General features: G+C 46.0%; 2 protein-coding genes across 3 annotated transcripts in view; one reads left to right on the top strand and one right to left on the bottom strand.

Moving 5' to 3' along the window:
* TG (thyroglobulin) overlaps positions 1-26690 on the bottom strand; it is a 275111-nt gene that overhangs the window by 30982 nt on the left and 217439 nt on the right. The window contains exons 42-43 of the mRNA XM_045398722.3: positions 13433-13597; positions 12265-12432 (exon numbers count right to left, since the gene is read on the bottom strand). Of these exons, the coding sequence (XP_045254657.2) occupies positions 12265-12432; positions 13433-13597 (333 nt within the window). The remainder of the gene's footprint in view (positions 1-12264; positions 12433-13432; positions 13598-26690) is intronic.
* Positions 5785-26690, top strand: part of SLA (Src like adaptor) — a 66884-nt gene continuing 45978 nt past the window's right edge. Inside the window, exons 1-3 of one of the 2 annotated variants that reach the window (XM_045398726.2) lie at positions 5785-6108; positions 6770-6902; positions 21103-21207. The gene's annotated coding sequence lies outside the window, so the exon portion shown is untranslated. The remainder of the gene's footprint in view (positions 6109-6769; positions 6903-21102; positions 21208-26690) is intronic. The other variant, XM_045398727.2, reaches the window with a different exon arrangement.

Genomic DNA, 26690 nt, shown 5'->3' with positions numbered 1-26690 from the left:
CGACTTCATAGCTGTATGAACTTGGGAAAGTCATATAGTCGCTCTATGTCTATTTCTTCATCTGTAAAATGGGCACAACAAATTACCCTCATCATAAAACTGTCATGAAGTTAGATGAGATGAAACCTATAAAGGGCTTAGCACTGTGTCTATTGTCATTGTTGTTAGATATTTGTAGACTCAGCCTTGAGTCCAATTCAGACAGGTCAGGGAAAGCCCATGTCGTAGAGAGGCCTGAGCTGAGCTTTGTCCCCACTGGGCTTGAGTCCAAACACTTGGAATCTCTTTTCCAAACCCCTGCTAGAAAAAGGAGTGGCCCCCAGGCCGGGCACGGTGGCTCACACCTGTAATCCCAGCACTTTGGGAGGCCGAGGCAGGCAGATCATGAGGTCAGGAGATCAAGACCATCCTGGCTAATACGGCGAAACCCCATCTCTACTATAAAAATACACACACACACACAAAAAGAAAAAAAGCCAGATGTGGTGGCACACGCCTGTAGTCCCAGCTACTCGGGAGGCTGAGGCAGGAGAATGGCATGAACCCGGGAGGTGGAGCTTGCACTCTAGCCTGGGCAACAGAGCAAGACTCCCTCTCAAAAAAGAAAGAGAGAGAGAGAGAGAAAGACAGAAAGAAAGAGAAAGAGGAGAGAGAGAGAGAGAGAGAGAGAAAGAAAGAAAAGAAAAGAAAAAGGAGTGTCCCCAATCAAGGATGGAGTCTCCTTCATGGGTTCTGCAGAAACTCCTTCTAAGATGATCTTTTAGGAGTGCTAGGACACCAAGCCCCTGGGCATTGCAAAAAGAAGTCCCTCTTGCATAAAATGGTCTGGAACAGCTTCACAGCCAGGTAGCTGGAGGGATGGGGCCCAGTTTATGCTCCCACGAGACTGAGATTAGAGTTCCACATTTTATGGGGATCTCAGACACTAATTGGGTGCAGCCTTGCTGACTGGTCAATATTTTGGAGACGATCCAAAAGTTGTCTCCCAAATAGTGGGAGATAAATTCCCAAGCCCCACTGGGTTGCAAGGGAATGTGAAGGGGCACATTTTCAGCAAGACCTGGGACACACATTCCTTCATGCTTGGCAAGGCCCTGAGCACAGATGCCATTGCCAGTTTAATTAGAGAGTCAGCAGGCGGGAGCGGGGACCACCGTGTGACTGCACGGGCTGACTTCCACGAGCTGTAATTACAGGCGGGGTCTGCCTTAGACTGTAGATTTCTTACAGGCAGGAATTACACAAAGGGCTGTCATGAACTGGCCAGTCCTTGCTGTGTGCTTTTGAAGGACTGCCATGAACACATTCTAATGAAAAGGAAGAGCCCCTTGGAAATGCTGAGGGACTGAGCAGGGCCTCAGCATCAACCTGAATGTCTCGGGGCCCAGTGGATTGAATGTGAAATTTGGCATTTGAGAGACTCAGGTTCAAATCTAGCTCTGTTCTGTGCGTCAGATGACTCACCTCCAATGAACAAACGTATTCAGTGGATATGCCTGTCTGTGCCTTCATTTTGGGTCAATAAAATGGGGTTGATGTTAGAATGAGATGCATTAATGATTATAAAGAGGCTGACACATGGGAGACAATAAATATGACTTATCTCTCCCCTCTAGTTAGTAAATGATTAAAAAGAAAATCAGCAAGACAGGTGAGAAACGCCCTTATGTTCACGCCGAGTGGTGTCTGAGAGACATGATGAGAACACATGGCTGCAGGCCCTTGTTGTTCATCTTACTGTCCCTTGGACAACTCTCCTCGGTGTGCCTAAGTGTGGCAGGAGCAGCTCCCGGCGTTTGGGACACATCAGTGAACATCTGGGCTGTTCTCTGCCTGCATGGGGCTTCTACTTCTGTGAGACAGAACATCTATGTTATATGGACTGTCCTGGGGCCATAAGGAACAAGATTAGTGCATAGAGCAGGCAGTCGGAAAGGGGACGGGGCGGGGGGTGCTGGCTGGTGAGGGTCCCAGTTGTGCCCTGGGGAGCTGGGTTAGGCAGCGTGGAGGATGGTCGAGTCTAGACTGGAGAGGGTGGGGTTCAGACATGCGGACAGCTGGGTGAGGGGGTGCAGTGAGGTCCGAGGGGTCAATGGAGTGATGAGGGCAGAGGAGCAGGGGAGAAGCCAGAAAGAACAGAGGGCTGGGTGGCTGGGAGAGCCTCACCCTACCTTTTGCTTTTTTGCTTCAGGCAGGGCCTGGGAGAAGGGCTCCCCCATTCTGGTTTGCAAATGTGATCTGCCAGAGAGCACGGAGCACAGAGCAGGCCAGGCCAGGTGTCCCTGCCTTGGCCCCAGGCACTGCAGGGCCTCAGTAAGGAGCCGACTGGCCCCTCAGCACTGCTTCCCCCTGGCCCTGTCTCCTGCTGCAAACCCCAAGGCCAGCGCACTCTGCAGGCCACACTGCCCTCTCCTCAGGGAATGGCCCATCCTTCTCTTGGACTGAGGGCCCTCCTTCTCTCTGAGGCTCAGCCTTTGCTGCCCACAGCCCTGGAGCCCCTCGCTGGGCAAACCTTCCCCTGGCTCTTTCGGACCTTCAGTGTGCAGCTCATCATGAGTCCCACCCCCACCTAGAGCTAACGTGCCTGCCTGGAGGTCCCCAACAGGAGGTTCTCCTCCATCCGCTTCATCCAGGTGCTCTCAGTCAGATGTGCACTCCAAAACTATGTCTACATGGTGGGCTCCAACTGTCCTTCAGCCTCTTTACCATATGGCTGTCTGGCTGCCCCAACCTCCATCAAGGTCACTGTTGGCCTTGCAGAGGTCCACCAGCAGATGCCCCATTCCCCCACCTCTCCATCTCCTCCTCCTAGTTGGCTCTGCCTCAGGCTAATTTCTGGAACCCCCTTCTGCTGTATCTGTCTACTCTTGAAAGCCGAGGCTCCCAGCTGCCACTTCTGTCCCCTTTTCCTCCCCTTCTGTCCACGAATGCTTGTGGGGTGGGGCCATTTCCTCTCCTTGCTTCAAGAATGACCTATTAAGCTAATGATTCCCAAGTCTCTCTTCAGCTTGAACCTCACACCTTCATATCCAAATGCCTCACATCACCTGGAAATCTCTCAGACCCCTCAAACTCAACCTAGGCACAATTTAACTTTGTCATCCATATGTGTTCTTACTCACCTCTAGAACCTTCTTCTCCCGCTATTTCCCTATCCTTAGTGACTAAGACTAGCCTTCAATTACCTGAATGAAACGCAGGTATTTCCTGATTGCTCCTACAATCATTCCCCTCTTCCCCTACATTTTGCTGTAACCTGTTCCTGTAATCTTCCTCCTGAGTGCCACCTGCCCCCACCTCCAGTCCACCCCTGCTGCTGTCCTAGTTCACAACACATCTCCTCCACCACACTGGGGCAGAAGCAGAGATGCTGCTCTTGGCAGGGGCTTAGGGGAGGAAAGCTTTTTACACAAAGAGCCTGTAGTCAATTTTTGCTCATTGATTATGCTCCAACTTTTGAAAAATGGTTGTAATATCACAGATTTGGGAAGAAGGAGACACAGAGCAGAATCCCGATCGGAAAAGTAGGAAGCCTACCAGAGTTCACCTGCTTCTTGCAAGACTATGTGAATGGATGAGTGAATGAATAAACAAATGCCCCAGACTTCTCTAGAGCTCTGAGTCAGATGGAGACACAACACTCCTTTGTTCATTTGAGGGACGTGAATTGAAGACTAACCTAGTGCTGGACAGGAGCTAAGGATTCCAAATGGACATGACATAATTCCTGCCATGCAGCAGAGCTTGGTGAAGTCAGTGAGGACAGCTGCTGAATGAGCAAAGTGCTCTGCAAATCGTGGGTGACTGTTTGCATCCAGTGGAGAGCATCATTCAGTGGAGAGAGGGTGGGTTTGGGAAGCAATGTGAGCATGTCCTCACCTCCCCTCTTCCCCCAGCCTATTCCAATCAGCCTTTCCTTCCCATCACTCCACTGAAATGGCCCTCATCAAAGTCTCCCATGACCTACAAGAGTCGAATCTCTGCCCTCATCTCTCTTGACTCTGTGACATTTGACCTTTGCTTCCTTTTGGAAATGCTTTCTTTTCTTGGCTTTTGGGATAATCGCATTTTCTTGGTTTTCTTCCAAATCTGTATCTATAGCCCTGACCTCTCTACTGAACTCCCAACTCATATAGTCAGCTGCCAACTCAAGATACATCCCAAATCTGATCATTTCTAACTGTGACCATCCATGTCTGCAACCCTAATTTAAGTTACTAGCTCAACCCCTGGATTTCCACAACAGAGCCCAATCTGATCTCTACTTCCTGTGTCACATCTCCATAGTCAATTTTCCATATAACTGCCAGAAATGTCCCTTTTTAAACAAGTGAATCAATATAATCACCTTCTATTATTAGCTTGAAACATTCCAGTAACTGCCCACTGCAAAGAGAATAAAGTCACTTTTCTGATGGCCTGCAAGATCTCACAACTGGTCATCTTCATCCCTCTGACTTCCTCTCTTCCCAGTCCCTCCACTGGCCACTGGGTCTCCTAGCACTGACCTCCCTGTGACCCCCAAACATCCAGGACCACTCCTGCCCCAGGGCCTTTGCACTTGCTCTGTACCTCGATCCCCATCGCTGGCTCCCCATTGCTCAGGCCTCAGTCCAGAAGTCCCCTCCTCTGAAAAGCCTTCCCTGACTGCCCCTAAAGTATTTTCCCCATTCCATCACCTCCTCTACAATGGCCCCACTTCAGTGTTCTTCAGGACACTTCTAAGATCGGAAATGCTTTATTTACTTACATCGTCTGTGTCCTTTCATGACAACATGAACTCTCCGAGTCAGAGGCTTTATCTGTTTGGATTACAACTGTTCCCTCTAAAGCCTAGAGAGAGTCCAGCACATAGGAGCCTCTGAATAAATCTGTGTTGGGGAGATGTTGCATGGATTAATGCTTGAATGACTCCTGACTTCACTGCTTATTATGGTGTTAAGGGACAAGGGCTTACTTCTCCATCAAGGACAGCTGGCTCAGGGCCAAGGGCTCACTGCACTTTTAGGGACTCACAGAAGTATTTTCTTTCTAATTTCTTTTAAAATCAGAAGAAAAAACATAATAATAATGAAAGTATAATAATGAATCCAGCCTGTTTTACATTCTTCTTTATACCAATGCAGTCATGAAATACAATATTTTATTATTTTGGGGGGTACAAGTCAAAACTTCTGATCCTCAGCTTTCTCTGAACCGTAATCCCAGCTCACAGGGTCCCTGGGGAGAATCAGACAAGGTGGCATGTAAGCGTTAGCTGTGAGGGGTAATGTGGGGTTACGGCTCCAGGGTGGAGGGTTTACAGTGTGCGAGGGCAGCCTAGAGCCATGAGACCTACAGGGCTCTCTGGGTGTTGGGAGATACCTCTTTCACTTCTTATAACACTGCAAGAGACAGACAGGCTGGGTCTCACTGTGTCCATTCTAAGGCTAAAAAACTGCAGCTCAGACCAGTTCAGCAACTCTCCTACATCATGTGGCTAAAGCTAAGAATTGTGACCCATTTTTCTGAATCCAGGTCCCCGCGATGCCCTGGGTTCAGACCCTAACACCCTCCCATCCCTGAGTGCTGGGGATTTAAGGCAGCAGTGCCTCCTTTCAGGAAATCACACACACACTGGAAACTCCTGCATGCTCCTCTTACTATAATCTGTCACCAAAGGCTGGATATTCCTGTGCTGGGGCTTGTGCCAGCGCCTTGGGCTGCCAGGTGCTGCTTTCCAACTCCCACATGGGCTGCCCTCCCCCCACTGCTCCTCACAGGGCCCCCACTCCACCTGCTCCCAGACGAGGCCGACTCCTGGCCAAGCTCAGGGGCACAGCGGAGGCGCTCTGTTTCTGATTTTTCTCGCCTTCCTTGGAGATGCCTGTGCTTGGAAGGGAAGGCAGAACATTGCATCTTGGAACAAATCTGCTTTTGATCATGCAAATGAATGCCTGGTTAATGTAGGCAGACTGTCAATTTCACCAGTTAGAAAGAAAGAGAAAAGGGGGGGAAATTCCTCATGACAGCGCCTGATGAAGAATTTCAATAGAAAGCTGCTACTTCAGAAAATAAGATCATTTGCCGCGAATGGAGAACATCTCAGGCAGCCCTGATGCTCCACCGGTAGGTTGCTAACTTTGCTGGGTGTCATTAGGACTCCCTGGGTGGGCCATAGGTGGCTTTGGGTGGTATGTGGGGGAGGGTCTTCAGAGGGACTTGACGGATCCCGTACCCACCCTCTGTCTTTGGTCTGAAGGAAATGGGTGGGTCTCTGCTGAGGTGGTGGGTGGCTCCAGGGGGCAGGACTTGGGGTAAGAGGCTCCACTCCCGTCCCACTGTGACTTCCCTGGGAAGCTGCACTGCATGTGTTTGTGAACTGGGATCCAGCTGATACTTATGCAGCTTTGGCATGAGCAGAGAGCATGCATTTGTGTTTACTACAATTTGGAAAATCGGTTTCAGGTCAGCTGAGGTGGTTCAGAGATTGGACGTTCTCTGTATTCCTGTTTTCTGTGTATAATTATCTGAAGAAGGGATAACAGCTTGGGACACAATCTTAATATTAAAATTTAAAAATTAAGTGAAAAAAATGAACATTTATTGAAGCCAAACTATTTTCCAGATATTGATGTATATTTGAATTCTTGGACATCTTTATGAGGATATTTACTAACCATCTCCCAACTTTACAGTTAGGGAAACTAAGGCTCGGACTCTGGGTAACTTGGATGCTCATGATTGCAATCCAAGGACACCCAGGACACTCTCCCTGCTTTGTTGACAGATGACCGAGGGAGCAGGGTCCTCGTCAGTTCCTGACCGTTGTGTCACTCCAGCTGACAGTGCTGCTATGGGGCCCAACGGCACCTGATCCCCACCTCCTGAGGTCTTGGAATAGACGTCCATCTCTCCATATAGTATGTATCAATGGTGTTTCAGTTATTTGCCTTGTCTGTTATCTGACTGCAAGCCCTTCTGAGGGGAGGAATTCAATTTGTATTTTGTGCTGAAACACCTGGCCCAGCATGACTAAACAAACAGGTGCTGGTATTACAAAAACATGCTGAACACCCTGTTTATGTGGATGTAGCAGTTTGCTGCAATTGATATGTCCTGTTTCTCAGCCCCAGATGGGGCAGGAGGGACTGGGTGGGTACCAAAGGACAGAGGACGGAGTAAAAGGCATGGCTGAGATTGAGGTCCTCCAGAACCTGCCATCTTCAGGTCTCCTTGGCTGATGGTGGTTGGACCCAAGTGCCATGGAGCCTTCTTGGGGGAAACAGAGAAATGCACAAGTCCAACTCTAAATTCAGGTCGGGAGTGGGCTGAGATAAGGGAGGGCAATGCAAGGGCACATTGGGTTGAAGTCCAGAAGGAGTTTCCTCATTGTTGGAAGGGTGGGACCGTAGCTCGTAGCTCAGTTTCCACTTGGTTGTCCACTGTGCCCTCTTGCAGTACTGTGTGGGGCAGAATCCTGAGGATCTCTCTGGGTGATGCTTGCATATGGTAGGGATAAGGTGGTGCTAGTGCATCCCTGATCTAGTGTTTAGCACAGACAGGGTCATGGGTAGATCCCGCCACCAGCCACCCCTGTCCCTCCCCCACCCTGCAATTGGGGTCAGAGACCTGCAGTGGAGACTTGGCTTTCCAAAGGACTAGTTAACTGACCTAGAGACATCTGGTAAACCCATTAAGCCTTTCTTTCCCGGGAAAAAAAAATGGTGTAAAATACTGGTTCATGGTTCCCTACCTCACAGCCATACAGTTGAAATAAAGTAAAGTAAGAGCATGAGTTACTTCACTTAGGCTAACCCCCAAGGCTATTGAAATTTTAAAATTATAAATAAATCAATAAATGACTATAGAAAAAAAAAGAATGTGGGTAGAATTGGAAAGACCTTTGCACATAGTAGCCCTTATTCTAGCTGGGTTTGTGTACATTTCAGTACCCAGCATACCATTGATGGTAGACAGAAGGCTCTTGGAGGAAAGCCTGGCTTTTCCCAGAGTGCTGTCATGCGAAGAGGATACTTTGGAGGCAGATAGACCTGGGTTTTAATTCTGGTTTCTCTCTGAAAAATAGCAATAATAATCCCCACCTCATAGGGTAATAGTTTTGAGGGTGAATTATTTCATTGAATACTTCTGGGTTAGGGCCCACCACATAGTCAGTTCTTCATAATTTCATTCATTCATCCTAGTGAATGTTTACTATGTGCCTGTTGTGTGCGACCTGTCTAGCAGAACTAGACACATTTCTAGGCACCAGAGATATAGCAGTTTCAAACATTCTAGTTGGGGAAGAAAGACAATAGACAAATACATAATATGGCAGGAGGTCTGAGTGCTGGGGTAGGGTGCAGGATGTAGGGATAGAGAAGGCTGGGGATATGGCTTCCCTCTGAATCCAAGTGGTCAAGCAAGGTCTTTCTGATAAGCAGACCCTGAAGGAAGTAAGGCAGTGAGTTATCTGGGAAGAACATTCAAGAAGAAAAAACAGCAAATACCAGGACCCTGATGTGGGATGTGCTCAGCCTATTTGAGAAACTCTAAAGCGACAAATCAGTAAGCCAGGAGGGAACAGCAGGAGTTAAGGTCAGAGAGCTAACAGGGGTCACATCAAATAGGCTCTGGCAGTTAACAGAAGACTGGATTTTTCCTCTGCATGAGAGGAGGCCACTGGAGAGAAGGCTTGGAGCAGAGGGTCTGACTTATAAAGGGATTGCTCTGGCTACTGTGCTTCTCATAGATTACAAGAGGCAAGGCAGGTGCAGAGAGACAGTTGGGGGCTACCACAAAAATCTCAAATAAAATGGCTGGATCAGGGTGATAGTAGAAGAGGTAGGGGAGAGGGGCTTGGATTTGGGATATAGTTTGAAAATACAGCCAAATGGATTTGCTGATAGAATGCTGGTAGGATATGAGAGAGCAGTGTCAGGAATGACTTTTGGTTTTGAGCCTGAGTACAGAAGGATGAGTTGTTTAGTTGCCAAGTTGTTTACTGAGATGGTGAAGACTACAGAAGAACATGCTGATTGGGGATGGGAGCAGAGGTGGAATCGGCAGTCCACTTTGGGTGTGTTATGGATGAGACACTATGAGATGTGCAAGTGAAGATGTCAAGTGGGCCATTGGCTAAACCAGTTCAGAGTTCAAAGGAAAAGTCCAGGAGGAATAAACCTGGGTGCAGACACATGTTTAGGAGATGATCACATGCAGTGTCACTGAGCTGTGAGCTGGCTTCCAGTCCCACTGTCACGACTCTCCTCCTGCAGGCAGTCCTCCTCACCAATCAGCACCTAGATGAGTTCTCGGTAGGATGCAGGCTCACAAAAGTTGCTCAGTGGCTTCACTAACGCATGTCCCAAGGGAATGAATGAAGAAGTGAAGCCAGAAAGGAACGGTCTAACCAATGAACAAATGTGCTGGGGGAACACTGCCCTGTGGTTGGTATCTGGGATGACCGCCATGGAGCAGGGCTAGAAGCTGCTCTGCTGTGCCCTCAGAGAGGTTTCTCTATTTGGGGGTGCCCTACTTCAGTGCTGGCTTCTCCAGTCAGGCCCCTGTTTGGCAGTGAGCCTCCTGCTGGTGGCCCCATCTTTCTTTGTGAGTGAACAAAGTAAGCTTTCCTTAAAAACCTTAGAGGGAAACTCAATGAGAAGAATGCAAATGCATCTTTGAGTAGAAATCCCAGTCCTCTGGATTCAGGTCCCTGGCTGGACTGGTTAAGGAATTCAGGACAAAATTAGGAAACTTCCAGACACTCCTGGGACTGTGCTTGAACCAGAGAAGCCCAAGGCAGCCATGAGCCCCCAGTCATCTCTCTCACAATGAAAGCGTATTATCAGAAAACATGAGCCTGAGCTACCCTCTGAACACCATGGTCCAAGATCTGCCAATAAGGACCACCCCCTCACCCTCCCTGATGGATGGCATTTCCACTGCATTGGGAGAGGTCTGGGAACTAACCACAGGGCCTCCCTCCTCCCTAAGTCCATCAGCCCTTTCTATGCTGATCCCAAGGTTCCTGGAAATATAAAAGTAGTTCTTCCTCTCTTTCAAAAGTCGAAGATGGCCATGAAAAGTTTTCAGCACATGGACCAAAGAACCAGAGCTGTGAGGACACAGTGTCTTCTGCACAGAGATTGTGCATTCCTCGTAGGAAGGTATCAAATAAGGAGGTGAGTGGGAAAGAGTCCCTGGTCAATGGCCAGCTCCATCCCCGTCTGCTCATGCCTCAGAGTACTGTCTCCAGGGCGGGGAGTGTTTAGGGGCAGCAACGGAATACTAAGATTAGAACCTCCATTTCTTTCTCTTGCTTTAACATTCTTTTGATTCAATAAAGCATTTATAATAATTCAGTGTATTAGTACAGGAGTACACATGTATATAATTTATACTTAAATAACTAAACTTACTATTTCTTAACTGATGAGGGTCTTGATCAGAAGCAACTTGAAGATCCCTGTTTTAGAGACTACAAACTCCGAGGCAGTGGAGTTTTCAGTGATTCCTGAATGGTTGTCTTGTCCAATAATAAAGTCTCAGCCCCTCAGGGTAAAGGCTATACTGCATATGAGTGCTTGGCAGAAAAAATGGTGAAATGGTTCAGGTATAAAAGGTATTTCTCCCTGGCTGTGAGTTAGTTAGATGAAAGCTGAGGGTGACTAAGTTTTACTTGACACCACCCCCTTGCAACACACACACACACACTCACACATACACCCTCAGAGAGAACTCTATCACTGCTCACATGCCACACCCGCCTTCCAGATAGGAACCTTCAGAAATCAACTTCATATGCGAACCTCACCAACCCTGCTTCTTTCTCTCTCTCTCTACATACACATGCACACAAAAATATATATAATATGTAACATATTATGCATGTGTGTATATATACAGCAATAGTAATAATTCATAATACTCTTTCTCCAGAGGTAGCCAATGTTAACTGCATGTTGTGAATCTTTTCACTCCGTTATCCTTCTATGCAGAAAAACATACAAATATACACATTTCCAAATATAAAGATACATACAGGTTGGTTTTTAAAAATATGAATGCTATCTTAATTTCACATTCCTCTACATATATTTTTGTCATTTTATGATGTGTCACAGGCTTCCCTTAAGTCAGTAGAGATAAATCTAGCTCATTCTTTTTAACATCTGCATAATATTTAATAGCTTGTTTGTATCTTAATTTAGTCAACCATTTCCCTATTAATGGACACTTGAGTTGCTTCCAATATTTTGCCACAAAAATCAATGCCACAATCAATCAATAAACAATGCAATGCGATAAATACTCTTGTATATATATCATGTAAAACTAGAGCTTTTATTGCTGTAGGATAGAGTCCCCAAGGTGAAATATATTACCCAAAGGAAATAGGATTATCCAAAGGAACTCAGGATCCTGTTAGGTTGTGATCATGATTTAATAAAATCCCGATTAGACTACCTTATATTCAACAGAGCCAACAGAGACCCACATTGTACATGTGCAGGGAAAGGTGCACTCCACCTACGCCCAGAGTTGTCCTCTCTCTGTGCTTTATGCACACTGGGCTTCCCCTCCTCAGGCTTGACCACCTACAAGGCTTTGGCCAAGAGTAGCTTGTCCAAGGCAGGGTGGGGTGGGCAGAGGAGCATGTGCTCGGTCTCTTCCAGGGTTAGCCACATCCTCATGAGTGACTGTGACTGCTGGTGAGAGCAGGAACTGTGCATTCAAGCAGAATGCAGACCTCACAGCTCACTCCCACTTCGCTGTGCCTCCAGCAAGCTGCACAAAGCTGCGTGTTTGCCAGGTGCATGGTGCATGCTCTCTTTACTAAGAAATTTAACTTGGAAGGCTGGTGCTTCAGTGTCTTTTCAGGACTGGGAAAGGGTGATGATTTAACAAGAGTCCCTTCATCCCCCCGCCTCATTGTCTCAGTTCTCAGTACGACAAGCATCCTCCATGAAATACGGGTGGCATGGCCCAGAACGTGGGTATTCTAACTTGCAGCCCTGAGCTGCAGAGCTTCTGGGTCAGCTCCAGTTTTCCCCGGTGATTTATTCACAGCTGTAATTTGTGGATGTGCCTGTGTTGCTCACTATCCCGCAAGTGTCTAATTTCTGAATCCCCCCATTACTACTTCCTAAACTCACGTAAGCATTGCACACAGTAGTTATTCAGCAATTGGTCAATATCTCTTGATCAAGTCAGACATTGAGGTCCAGAGCCCTTAGGAAATGCCTGGCTGGAGACATCCGAGGCCCCCTCCCTGCCTACCTTCACAGCCTTTGCTCTGTTGATGAGCCCGTCGTCCTGAGAACTCCCGATGAGCAGATCGACCTCTGCCCGTAAAGACCTCTTCAGTGCTCTGGCTGGAGGCTCACGGAGGAACTGGCCATCGATCACAGGACCCCAGTAGTGGAAAGGGCCACTCACGGCCAGGAGCTACATTGGATACAACAATAATCAGTTGTCCTGGAATAATCAGTTGCATTGCTTTGCATAAAGAGGTCTTAACCATACTGAATGCCAATGCTGGTTATACATCTGGGACTCTACTGGGAGAAAATGACCAGGACAACTGGCAGGCAGGACACCATGTGACAAAGTCAGGGGCTGGAAGGTGAATGAATCTCACTCTCAGCAATGATGGTCTCCAGGGGAGCATCCCAGAGGTGACAGCAGGTCCCCAGCTAGGGATGGGAAAGCCTGAGCCTGTAGGTGGGTGAGGAAGTCAGGAGGAGACAGTCGTTGAAGAGGAGGCAGTGACTCTGACAGGTGAAATGCACCAGCTCCAGTTATGATCAAATTAGCCTACACTGAGGGGAGCTGAGGATAAGACCTGCTCCAATTCTGTGAGTCCAGACTCATTGCTAAGACGATCAGACCATCAATTGCAATGACAACAATTATTCCTGCTAGTGTCCCCTTCATTAATGTGAGGGCCAGCCAGAGATTTGGTCTGCAAGCAAGAACTTTGCATGCTAGAAAGGGAACACACAGCTATCCCATATAAGGGTATGAAGTGACTCAAATACACTGCCATCTGTGAAGCCATGTCTGCAATGCTCAATACATGTAGCTGTGACCTGTCAAGGGTTTGGTCGCCTGCCCACCATGGTCCTGGCATGAGGCCAAACCCTTCACATGTGTTACTTCATTCTCTCCTCCTACTCTATAAGGTCTGTATAACTATTCCCAGGTTATAAATAAGAAAGACAAATTGCAGAGGCATCTGTCTACCCTCAGTAACCATGTTTAGACTGTTGCAGGCTGTGGCACATGCACGGCTCTGGGGGTTAGGGAATGTGAGTTCCAGCTCCAGCTGGTCATCAGCCTCATGTGTGGTATGGCTGGGGTGGGTCACACTTCTTTTCTAGGTCTTCATTTTCTATTTGTAAAGGACCAGAGAATGTGCCTTCCCAATTTGCACTTGTGTGCTCACCTTGGTCTGGGCGTCATTGAGGATATTGGCAGGCTTTTGGCGGAGGCAGGACACCACTTCTTGGCTGGATGACACAGGGCAGCTGACCTCCTTTGCCAAAGCAACTGCCTGCTGCTGAGCCCTCTCGTGGCTGATGATGGCGGCTGGGGAGAGTGCAGAGCCTCCCTGGAAGAGAAAGCAGGCTCAGGTCTGATGGTCCAGATCATCTCCTGTCCCTGCTCACCTGGAGCCCTCAGTGCCACATCAGGGTTCTGCATCCTTCCTCCAAGCTTGGGGGTCCCAGGACCCATTCTGGGGATGCACACAGTGGGGAGGTCAGGATTGGTCAACGGCATATCAGCATGCAGTGTGATATTGAACAGGTGTCTCTCTAGGCCTCAGTTTCCTAGCCTGTGAAGTGAGGGTGCTGCTCAAGGGAACCTTCGGTCTTGGCTGTGCAGATGAATTTGTATAAAGAGGCAAAGGGCTGATGGTTCTTTAAGAGGACTGGAGATCAGCAAAGTCCTCTGGGAAGAGAACTCTGCAAAGATAGAACCATCTCCCACCAGCCCCTCCTGGGGGCTCGTTAACTAGCAAGCTTTCCTGACTCCATTAAGATGGAGCTGGACTTTAAAATGGAAGCCCACCTAGGAGGCGATGAAAACACAGTCTTTGTAAGGGTAAACTGCTTCATCAAAGTCAGGGTACTCTCTGCTAAAATGACAGGTTTCTCACTTTGGGAGGACAAGGTGGGCGGATCATGAGGTCAGGAGATCGAGATCATCCTGGCTAACACGGTGAAACCCCATCTCTACTTAAAATACAAAAAATCAGTTGGGCGTGGTGGCAGGCGCCTGTAGTCCCAGCTACTTGGGAGGCTGAAGTAGGACAATGGTGTGAACTCAGGAGGCGGAGCTTGCAGTGAACCGAGATGGCGCCACTGCACTCCAGTCTGGGTGACAGAGCGAGACTCTGTCAAAAAAAGAAAAAAAAAAAAAAGACAGGTTTCTTCTTTCTAATAATGTAAGTGGTAGGAGCTGGGTTCCAGGAAGTTCATCTCTGCCTGGACTATTGGTAGAATTGGGTCATCTGCCCTGGGAGGAACAAACGAGCTGAGTGGGGTCCTGACCAGTGTGCAGTTCCAGGGCACATCCTCCATTGGGCACCCCATAGCTCAGACACTGGCTGCCCACTGAAGAGACATGGATAACTAGGGGAGGCAGTGGTGGCCATACTAGTGCCACTGCTCTTACCGCTGCTACTGCCACTGATGGAAATAATAGCAACAACTGTGGATTGAGGGCTTCGACAAACTCACTCTCACTCAAGAGGTTCCCTATATCAACTCGTCGGATCCTCACAGCAATTGTGTAAGTCGGTTGCTCTTACTGTCCCATTTAACAATTATGTAGGAGGCAGGGCTGGGATCTGACCCCAGTGGCCAAACAGCCACTGTGAAGTGGCCCTTTCATATACCTGGTAGGTTCCTGACGAAAGGTGTTGGCACTGTTGTTACAATGATCTCTGTTTATTGTCAAGCTCAAGAAGGGGCATGCGGCTAGGGTCAGAGGCAAGGCTGGACAGTCAGAATCTCAGCCAGCGGCAAGGAAAAACACAAGTGCGTGGAACTGGGGGATCCTGGACATGGCCACTGTGAGACCTGGTGTCAGAGGAACTTTTGTAATGGCTCTGGGCTTCTCAGAACAGGCCTGGCAACTAGGTCCATCGACTCCAGAAAGGGCTGGGAGATATACATGGTTTTCTGTCCTTAACCGCTTAGACAAACTCAGAGTCTCCTGGTCCTGCTTTAAAACAAAGCAAGGCTCATGTGCTACGTGATCTCCAGCCAGTGGCTCACTCTGCTCTCCAGCGTTTTTACAAGAGAGAGAATCCTAACTCCCAGGATCCTCTGATAAGCAGCAGCAATAAAAGTAAACTACTCAGCCAGGCCGAGGCCTGGAATTCAATGACTCAAGGAACAAGGGTCAATATGATTTAGCCTATTGTTGAGTTCTTGTGCCCTCAGGTTTATTTTTCCAACAATGAGCAGGGCAGCTTTTCTGAGAACCACTGGGTGTACTTTAAATTAAAAAGAAAGAAAGAAAGAAAGAAGGAAAGAAAGAAAGAAAGAAAGAAAGAAAGAAAGAAAGAAAGAAAGAAAGAAAGAAAGAAAGAAAGAAAGAAAGAAAGAAAGAAAGAAAGAAAGAAAGAAAGAAAGAAAGAAAGAGAAAGAAAGAAAGAAAGAAAGAAAGAAAGAAAGAAAGAAAGAAAGAAAGAAAGAAAGAAAACACACACACACTCAAAATATTCAAGCTCAAAACTCTGTGTTCTGAAGAGCAAACTGCAGAAGGGCCCACAGGCAGGCAGAGAGGAGATGTGAATGTCAGGATGGGGCCCTCTTTGACGTTCTCAGTATTTTCTTTGGCTATAAAAAGCCAGGGATCCTGATATGGTGAGGAAGTGGTTAAAGGCATGGGTCACACTGATATTGCAAGATGGCTTAGAGAACTTTTCTTTCTCTGAAAGTACGTTGTTTAAATTGATCTTTCGGAAGGAAACCTTTTTCACCATGGAAAATTGGTGTGTAAGCAAGCCAATGGTTGACTCGGCCTTCATTTGAAAGCACTTGATTAAGACAAAGCACTCAGGGGCAGGAGGGGAGTTGCTATGCAGAGGTGTGCAGAGAACATGAGATCGGGGCAGAAGGGCCCGGTTTGAACCCCAGCTGTGTCACTCCCTGGTGAAGTGGGCTCGGGCAAGTGACCATCTGTGATGAGAACAATCAACCGTACTTCACAGGGTTGCTGCAAAGATGCATGAGGCCAGGTAGGTGAAGAAGCGTGTCCTCTGCACAGCGGGAGCTGTGGCTGCACTGTGGTTAGTGCAGTGACATTCATGGGACCCCACAGGATGTAAAGGGATCAGTCTTCTCAGTCCGCCCAGGCATGCCTGTAGGTCCGTAGCCCTGGGCTCTGGCTTTATCTAAATCTGACCTAGCTATTCAATGGCGAGGAGTTTCCGCTGGTTGTTGTTTTTTTAACTTTAAAAATAGTTCAGGTCAAAACCACAATTGCTGACCGCTGCTTTTTGTTCCTGGGGCCTCCGACCATGGTGAGGTGCCTTGACCTCAGTTAGTCACTGTAGTCGCTTTGGAGCCAGGACCTGCCCCTGCCCAAGCACACATATCCACACACAGCCACAGGTGGAGACACACTCACGCAATCAAGGAGTTTATGCTACTGCTTCTCAGAGGATCCTGGGAGTTAGAATTCTCTCTCTCTTTTAAAAATCCTGGAGATCAGAGTGAGCCACTGGCTGGAGATCACATAACACAGGAGCCTTGCTTTGTTTTAAAGCAGCACCAGGGGACCTGGAGTTTGTCTAAGTGGGTTAAGGACACACACAGATACCGACGGAGACATACGCTTACACGCACAGACACATGGCCACAGACAGAAACACACACACGCACAGACATGGCCACAGATGGAGACACACAGTCATAGATAGGGACACACACAGAGCTATGCAGTTACACACACAGATACTCGTGGTCACATAAAAAACACAGGCATACACTCACAGACACAGGGAGACCCACACTTAGAAACACACAGTCACAGAAACATCCAGCTACAGAGAGAGATACCCACACACATAGACACACACTCACGTAAGCGCAGAAAGACACAAACACACACAGTCACGGACACATAGACACATACTCAAAGGTACACAGACACACCCAGACACCTACAGATAGACTCACACACTCAGACACATACACACAAACACACACACAAAGCTGCCCTTGTTGAAATGTTGAAAGTTGCCCTTGTTGAAATGGACCCTGTGGCATTTTCTGGGAGGACTCCCTCAGGCAGCCTCCCCAGAGCAGCTCCAATAAGCAAAGCAACAAGGAGCGGGGTGGGCAGCTACCCGGACAAGCAGGAGCTCTGGCGGCTCTGCCCTGGGGCATCCGTGCATCAGAGGGTCCTCTGGATGGACTCTGCCTCCCTCCTGGCACCTCTCGCACTTCTCAGCCCCTCCCTGGAATGTGAATCCTTATCTACAGCGGTGTCTACCTCACGGGGAGACGGGAAGGATGGGAAGCCCAGTAAGCAGGTGCTCAGTGAGCTCCTTATCCATCAGGCATGGCGTGGAATCGAGGAGTTAATTCCTACAAAGCTCTTTCAGCAGTGCCCAGCACAGACACAGCAATGAAGACGAGGATAAACATTCAAGTAGCACTTCCTGTGTGCCTGGCATTGAATGCGGGTTGTACGTGTAGAAGCTCACCTACCTCTCAGAGCAATCCCAGGAGTTGGGTAACAACAGTATTATTTCAACTTTAGAGGAGGCTCCAGGGTAGAGTTGAAGCCACTTCCCCAGAGTCTCAGAGCTGGGGGTGACAGAGCCAGGATTTGAGCCCAGGCTGCAGGTGCCAGAGCTCCATGTTCTAACCAGTGTGCCATCTCATGCTTGTGGCAGACAGTTCCTTTCTGTCCCCATGAGAGGGTGAGGCCAAAGCAAAGTAAAAAGCTCATGGCTCTTGTTCCAGACAGACTGGTGTTTTAATTCCAGCTCCTCCCATGGCCATTTTGCCAATTTCCTTTGTCTTTCTGAGCTTCCAGTTCCTAATCTGTAAATTGCAGATGTTATGATCAGCATTCACAGAGCTGATGCACAGATTAAAGGAGACAATGGAGGTAAAATACCTGATGTGTAATTTGCACTCAAAGTTGGTTGTACTCATCATTAGGAATGTTATTATCCATGATTTAATGCCTGCAATGTAACTTGATGAAACTCGTCATTACAACCTAGGCTGATGGGGAGCAAGTCCCTTGCATTGTCTGACTTGGGGGAAGGTGCCTCTACACACGAAGCAGCTGTGGAGCTGGCAAACTTGCTTCCCTGTGGTACCACACACGGGCCAAGGTGCTTTCTTGCCCACTCTCATGATTTATTTCCTGCCACAACACTATGAAGTGAAATCACGTAGGAAGGACTATGTCTTTTCAGGGAGAAATTCTCTGCTGCACAGAACCTGAACCCAGGTATTCCAACTCCAAACCCAGGGTTTCTGTCTGCTTCTCCTGGGAGAAAACAGACATGTAACTTCTAAGCCCTGGCCAGACCACTGGGCCTCTAGAAACTTAACTATCTCTAGCTGACTTATTGAATGCTGGCTTATTGAAATCAATTGCCAAGTATTACCTGAGAGTTATCAACCTTGTATTTCTTTTGACTCTATTTTATTCGAGGCAAAGTGAGTCACAAAGAAGCATACGTCTCAAGCCCCAGTTAGTTGGATGCTTTTTAAAAATGTGTACTATATCCAGCAGGACATACATACTGGTGGCCTCCAGATGAGCTCTGTGCAGTAATCAGCAGGAGTGAGCCAAGAATTCTTGTGCTTTGGGGATTCAGGGGAGGGAGGGATTTCTGGGCACTAGGGTGGCCCAGAGGAAGCTGCAGAGAATCACTAGGACTTGAGTGGATCTCTATGAGAGGAAAGGAATGGGAGAAGCAGGGTGGGTGACCATTCTGAGGGGGAGTGGGCAGGGACGGCAGTGGGGTCAGAGGCTGATTACCCAAAGGAGTTATAGATAGGAGCTGGGTCCTAAGTAACCCAGCAGCCCCAGGACAGGGCCTGGAACTCAAAATAAGTATTGCATGACTGAATGAATGACTGTATGAGTGAGGGAGTGAAGAAATGAATGAATTGCAGGCAGATGGACCAGTGACTTCTAAATGAAGAGAAGAATTTCCATAGAAGTGTGGTGAGAAGTAAACTTCAGAAGTCATTAAATCCCAGACTAAGTAAGAGATGTGATTTAGAAGGCACCAACCCTGGGACACAGAGCAGGTATCCTTCAGGCAATGGGCAACGAGGAATCCATAAAACCTTTTAAATGAGGTATGACAGAAAAGGCTTGGGAATTTCCTGTCACTGGATTCTTTGTCTTTGCATTCTCAGTGCTGAAAATGGTTGGTCGTGCTCAGCAGGCCCTCAGTAAAGGATGGAGCATCAGCACCTCCTGAATGTAAGCTTCTGACGGCGGGTGTTGGGAGGTAGTTATTCCTCTATCCCCAGAGCCCAGCACAAAGTGTGGAACACCATATGTGGAACAGAAGAGAACTGGAATGAATGGCAGGATGGTGGCTCAGCCAGTTGACTGTGGGAGGGACTGGAGCAGTGAGCATCTGAGGCAGGGAGTCCATCGGTGACTTGTAAGGTCTAAGGATAAAGGGGTAGTGTGTGACCCAGAGCGCCATGTCTCCGCCCTCGCACTGACCTCTCCTGGGAACTCACCCACACCTGGAAGGTGCCACCAAGGTGTCGTAGGCCAGCTTAATTGCGGCATACTATTGAGCAGCCAGGACAGCTTAGGGAGAGAGCTCTGGAAGCTAAAGCACAGATGGACTTTTTTGTAACATCTGAGTTTATATTTGTATTCTCTTGCGTGTTTTCTACACTAAAATCATCTTCTTTTCTTGATCCCTAAAAGCCTGAGTTTTACTCTAATTTGTAATACTTCAGTTTTGGCAAAACTTACATGAGAAGGATGATAATTAATACAACTTTCATCTTGAAATCCCAGTCTTAGGGCAAAAGATTGCACTTCTCTTTTCTTCTTACAATCAGAAGTTCTTGGTTTCACTTGGTGAAAGCCCGTGGAATTTGGGTGAGAAAGGGAGATGGTAGCTTAACCCTTGGTCAATGTCCTTTGACCATCACGCTAAGGTTTCACTCTTGATTTCCTAAAAGGCATCAAAACTACCTGTTGGTAAAGTCATGATCTAGGGGACAATCTGAAATGTAAGATTTGAAGGAGGCCTAGTGAATGCTATTCCTTCTTTCTTGTATAAAAAGTGCATGTGTGTGTGTTTACTTAAGGGAAAGCAGAAAAGACTTAAACATTTATAAGGCACCTTCTAAGGGCCATGTCATTTATTCACGTTTTCTCTCATGATCTCCAAAACAACCCTCTAAGTGTAATATTATAATCCCTATTTTACAGATAGAGAGACTGAGGCCTGGAGTGGGTAGGTAATTTTTCCAAGGTCATATAATTGATCAGTAGCAGGGCTAGAATTATAAAGATTTCGTTTCCCCCAAACTGTGCTACCTATCCGAGAAAACAGCAATCACTAAGCACATTGCAGACCCTTATTTTCCATTCCATTCATGAGTGGCTGGTGGATGGCGACTCATAGGCAAGGTTTTTGCAAGGGTGGCTGGGACAGCAAGAGGAGGAGGAGGAGGAGCAGGAGGGGAGTTTAGCTTCTCCATCACAGGATTGCCATAAGGCTCAAAAACACACCATGTCACATCTGCAGACTGAAAAGTCCTCGTGAGACAAGAGAAAGTCTATCCCAAGTTGCTTTGATTCCCATGTACAACTGTGCTGCATTCTGCTTAAGACAGAGCTCTCGCCTCTATTGGCTCCTTTAAACTCCCACTACCATCCTAGGAAGTAGGAAGAACCAATATTACTGAAAACAGTACTTTCTTAATCATTCTTTTGTGTATGGCCCACTTCATTTCAAGAAGAATTTGGGGTACACTCAAGAAACAGTGTCTAAGAAGTTTAAAAACCTGCTAGTAGCAGGTGAAAGAGGTTAAGACCCAGGCTTTTTGGCCCCAGGTTTTTGTTTCCCATGATGCCATGTTGTTTCAACAGCTGGAGGAGGCATCCAGTCCCAGGGCACCTCCTGCTGCCTGGCCCCACCGGGTTTATTTGAACAGTCTGACTTCATCAATCCACAGAGCCTTCTAACAATTCAAGGTGAGTGAATGATGGAGGAGTTCTATTGGCTTTTTATGCTTTTCAGAATATTCTAACTTGTCTCCAATGAATTAATGTTAAATTTTTAATTAGAAAAAATTTAAATTACATTTAAAAGATGAATTCCACACTAAAATATAACTGATCCTTGTCAAGACGGAAGCACTCATTACAGCTTATCGTGTAAGCACGTCAGTGGACAAGTGACGTGGCCAAGTCCATTTAGAAAACCTTTGCAGGGACAATAAGAGGTGGGAAGAAATGAGAATCCTCAAACCCTGAGGGAGGAAGGGGGTGGTTCTGGCTGAGAGAAGAGGTCCAGCAATAAGCCTTGCTCTCTTCACAGATCGGCACAAATGCAATAGTTTTCGTACTCTAGAAAAAGACGGTCATATACTGCTCTACATCCATCAGTGCGACCTTAGCTTATTTAAAGAGGAAACAGAACGCCCTTTGCAATTTTTAAAGCAAAAATAGCAGTCCCCAAATAGAAAATACAGGTGAACAAAACAGAGAAAATTAAAATTACACATAATCCTCGCAATCAAAGAAAACCACTGTTACATGCTATTAGCTTCCAGCATGTCTCTTCCGTGTGTGTGTGTGTGTGTGTGTGTGTGTGTGTGTATACACATGTATTCAGGAAATACAGAGACCATATTGTTTTTGAGCCTGTCTTTCCCCCCTAACAATCCATTGTCTACATCATTATGTATCATTACTTATTTATTTACAAGATTGTTTTCAATGCCAGCATGCTAATTAAATTTAGGATTTTAGGTTATTAGGGAGAATGTTATAGACAGGTTAGGGGCACCTGCAGGCCATGGAATATGATAGACTTGGATACAAATCCCAGTTCTGATTTGCAGATGTTTGATTTGAGACTTTCTTCATCTGTAAGGAATATAACAATATTGAGAGCTTCCCCATTGGATTGTTGTACTAAAGAAATGAGAAAGTTTTCGGTAACGGTATGGTGCATTACAAACTGTAAATATTTAATAAATGATAGTTGTTGTTTCAGGCTTTATGATGTTACAGACAATACTGCAATGTACATCTTTATAGCTAAATCTATTCATATATCCATGATGATTTCCTTATGCAAAGGCATTACTGGGTCAAAAGGTATAGTTTTTTTTCCATCAATAAGATAATAAAAATGTATTAAATGAGTTGTTTCCATGGCATTTTAATAGTTTCTCATTAAATAGCTGCCACATGAACATCTGTATTAAAGAAGAATGTTTTTTGTTGTATGATAAACATTTACCTAGTATTTTAAGCTACGATTCTTGGTATCTATAGCTAACTTTAGGAAATTGTGTTATTGTGATATAATTCACATACTACAGAATTCACCCACTTAATTCAATGGTTTTTAGTTATAGTCACAGAGTTGTGCAATCATCACCACATCTAATTTTAGAACATTTTCATTATCCCACAAAGAAATCCTGTACCCATTAGCAGTCATTCCTCATTCTCCACCCTCACTCCCAGCCCCAGGCCATCACTAATCTACTTTCTGTCTCTATAGATTTGCCTATTCTGGACATTTCATATAAATGGAATCATATAATACGTAGCCTTCTGTGTCTGGCTTCTTTTATTTCACCTGTATTATAGCAGGTATTAGTACTGTATTTATTTTCATTGCTGAATTATACTTAATTGTATAGAGAAACCATTATTCATTGGCTGGTAAACATTTGGGTTGTTTCTACTTTTTGCCAGTTATGAATAATGCTGTTGTGAACAGTCATATACAAGTTCTTATATGGATGCATGTCTTCACGTCTCTTGAATGCACATGTAGGGGTGGAATTGCTAGGTCACATGAAAACTTTGTGTTTAACCTTCTGAGAAGTTGCCAAACTGTTTGTCAAAGTGGCTGCATTATTTTATATTCCCACTAGCAATAAAAGAATGCTTTTACTTCTTCATATCCTCAGTAACACCATCTGATTTTTAAAAATTGTTATTATTATAGGCATCCTACTGTGTGTGAGTTAATGTCTCATTATGGGTTTAATTTGCATTTTGCTGATGACTGACTGATAGTGTTAAGAATCTTTTGCTGTGCTTATGGGCCCATTTGTACATCTTCTTTGGAGAAACGTCTATTCAGATCCTTTGCTTATTTTCAGATTGAGTTATTTGTCTTTTCGTTATTGAGTTGTAAGTATTCTTTATGTTTTCTTGGTACAAGTCCCTTATTAGATACATAATTTGCAAATATTTTCTCCCATTATGTGGATTTTCTTTTCACTTTCTTTGTGGCATCTTTTGCAGCACAGAATTTTTAAAATTGTGATGAAATCCGATGTATCTATTTTTTCTTTTGCTGCCTGAGGTTTGGTGTCTTATCTAAGAAACCCTTGCCTAGTGCAAGGTTCACGAGTTCTGCCTTGCATTCTATAGATAGATATTTTACAATACAAAAACCTTTTTTTTTTTTTTTTTTTTTTTTTTACAATGGACTGCTAACCTGTCCTACAGAGAGATTGTACCTTGGTATATTTTTATACTTGCAAGTTTAAATCACCCACCAGCTGTGTCTACACATGGAGGAAAGAGAAGAAAAGTACCAAAAAGTAACGGGGAGCTGGTGTGCTCCAAGCACTTTACATGCTGTTCTCAGTTTGTGCTCACTAAACCTCTGAAGCAGGAAGACACGACTATGCCTCTTTTATTAAAGAGTGAGGCTCAGAGAGGGTAAATGACTTTGTCCCAAATCACCCACTGCTGGGGAATTGGATTCAGGCTATTTGTCTCCAAAGCCACAACACTACCCACCCTCTATGTGCCAAACAGAATCTGCACTCAACCTGCCTTCTACAGACATCTTTGACAGACACTGCCGTCCATGTGGTCTAGCTGTAGAACTGTCCCCCTTGCCTGTGGAGGCACAGTGTGGAGGCCTTCCCAGGCCCCTGTGGGGGAGCCCTCTAAGGGGTCTCTCCCAGGCACTTCTGCTGGGAAATGGAGAGGACCTGAGCCTTGGCTTTGTCTCTTTAGTTCAGAGCCAGCACCTGTCATATTTTCCTACAGGTCTTGCAGACTTGACAAAATGCCTTTTTCCATCTGTTACAAACATGAAGTTTAATTGCCTCTGTCACCTTCTGGCTGTCAGAAGCCATTTAAATGCTTGGCACTTGAAAATTTCTGATTTCCCAGGCAAAGGTGTCACACTTTAAAAGTGACACCATGAGTGATAGCCGAGGCAATGGCTGCCCTCTTATTTCAAAGAGAATTTAAAATGCAGGCTCCTGAGCCTCCCTTCCATTGTCAATGAGCATTTCATACATACACATGGGCATATGTTTCCTTTTAAAAATAATTTCATCATTATAGCTTGTAAAAGACCCTGACTGCTTCTTTCTAGTCATTTATTATTGCAGCTTTGTTTCAGGGCCCAGGAGAAGAGCTAGAGCAGTGGGGACTGCCTAGACAGAGGCAAAATCTCTTTCTATTTTCCTTCCAGTAGCCCCTAGACTGCCTCTCTCTCTCCATTTCTTCCCTCCTTTCTTTGCTTTCTCCCTCCTTCCTCCAGTAAATGCCATGGGCCAGCTCTTGACCAGCAGAAAGGACTCACCATGCCTGCCCTAGAAAACACAGTGCGTGCAGAAAGTTCTGAGATGCTGATGGGTGGGAATGGCCTCATGAACACAGCAGAGGGAATGGCATAGAAGGTGCCTGGGAGGGATCAGGGTCGCCTCTCAGAGGACAGCGCCACAGAAGGTACGGCCTGGGCTGAGTGACTGAGGTGGCTCCGTGCAGAGATAGAGGAGCCGGGGGAAAACTGCGAACCACTGGGTGCAGACGGACCATCTGAGGAGGTGGTGGCTTCACTAGAACCTGGACAGGGCAGTAGGGCACTGGATGAGAAGGGCACACATGGGTCCCTGAGCCTGCTTAGTTTCTGGAACCCACATCACACAATTCCAACATTATCCTCTATGAATCCTCTTCAAATAAACTAATTATTATTATTTTAAAGAGATGCAGAAAAAAATAGAGACCATGGGCTTTCAGGTTGAAGAAATCTTACTGAATCTTGCACTGACAACTTAGTAATTGGCTTAACTCTCTGGGTCTCCATTTCCTCATCTGTAAAGTGGGTATGTGATATGTGGCATCAAGAGCGTAGGCCATGGGGTCCATCAGCCCAGGTTCAAGTCCAACACCCCCTCTAACCAGCTATGTGTTCTTAGGAAAACTATTTAAAGTCCCAGTGCCTTAGTTTCCCCTAAGATAAAATAAGGATGAGAATATTTACCTCATTCATTTGTTAAGATGAATTGATAACATGTAAATTGCTTACATGTTTCAAGTTTACAATAAGTAGTAGTAGCAGTTGTTAAAACTGCTTTGATATTTGATATTTCAAACTATTTGATATTTCAACTCTTTGATATTTCAAAGAGTTCTTGTGAAAATTAAGTAACAAGTTCAAAAAATACTTGATAACTGACAACTGTATAGTGCTTTACAGGTCATAAAGTATTAGCAATAATAAATAATGATAACTGACATCTGTACCATGCTTTACAGGTTATAATTATTTATTATTGCTACTTAAACAAAAATAAAATTTTCTAGTCTAAAAATGGCTTTTGGGATTGAAATGTTGTTTTGGCCAGAACTATTTCTATAGCAACTAGGCCTGCCTACTCATTGCTTTCCCTCCATGGCTGCCCCACACGACTAAGTGTAATTAGTTGTGGCTCAGTGAGCACCGAAGCCAGTGCTGACATATGATTTCACACCCATCCAGTCGGTTATAACTGGATGACACTGTTTTAAATTACATCAAGGCTAGTTTCGAGTTTTTCTTTTGATAACAATGAGAGAAACTTATCATTAGAAAACAGTGTATGTCATGAAAGTATTAAGGCGTCATAGAATGAGAACAGTAGAGGAAACCTTAATAATAAACCTTCATAAAAGTCACAATAATGCTGTTACAGATCCTACCCTCATTTTGTGCTGTTCAAGCACACTTAGAAGTGGTTGGGCAAGGTTTCTTAGCATTGTTGTTTAGGAGATGAAAATGCCAGGGCAGAGTGTTTAAGAGGCCTGACTCCAGTGATGTGGGGAAGCTAGCCACAAAGGCCTTATCGTTCAATGTCCAGCTGCTGTTTCTACTTTCCCAGGGCCCACAGCCTGCTCTGCTGCAGCAAGCTAGTCGATCATCAAGATAATTCCATGGGCATCTGTGAGCTCCTCCTATCTGCCCAATGCTGCAGGGAATCAGAAATGATTAAGGCCTTAAGAAAGTTTGCAATCTATGGGAGAGAAAGATTTTCTTCTTAACTTGCTCCCTGTCTCTCCTGCCCTCTCTCCCTTCTTTCCCTCCTTCTTTCCAGTGGACCTTTGCTGGTTGCCTCAGGCATGCAAAGTGCCAAAGCTAGCTGTCAATAACTGGCCAAACAGATATACTCCCTGCCTTCTTGGAACTTATAGTTTTTGAAAGT

The sequence above is a fragment of the Macaca fascicularis genome, chromosome 8, assembly GCF_037993035.2.
Source record: "Macaca fascicularis isolate 582-1 chromosome 8, T2T-MFA8v1.1".
NCBI lineage: Eukaryota > Metazoa > Chordata > Mammalia > Primates > Cercopithecidae > Macaca > Macaca fascicularis.
Note: the sequence above shows the minus strand (reverse complement) of the source record. Positions and strands in the feature narration are given on the sequence as shown.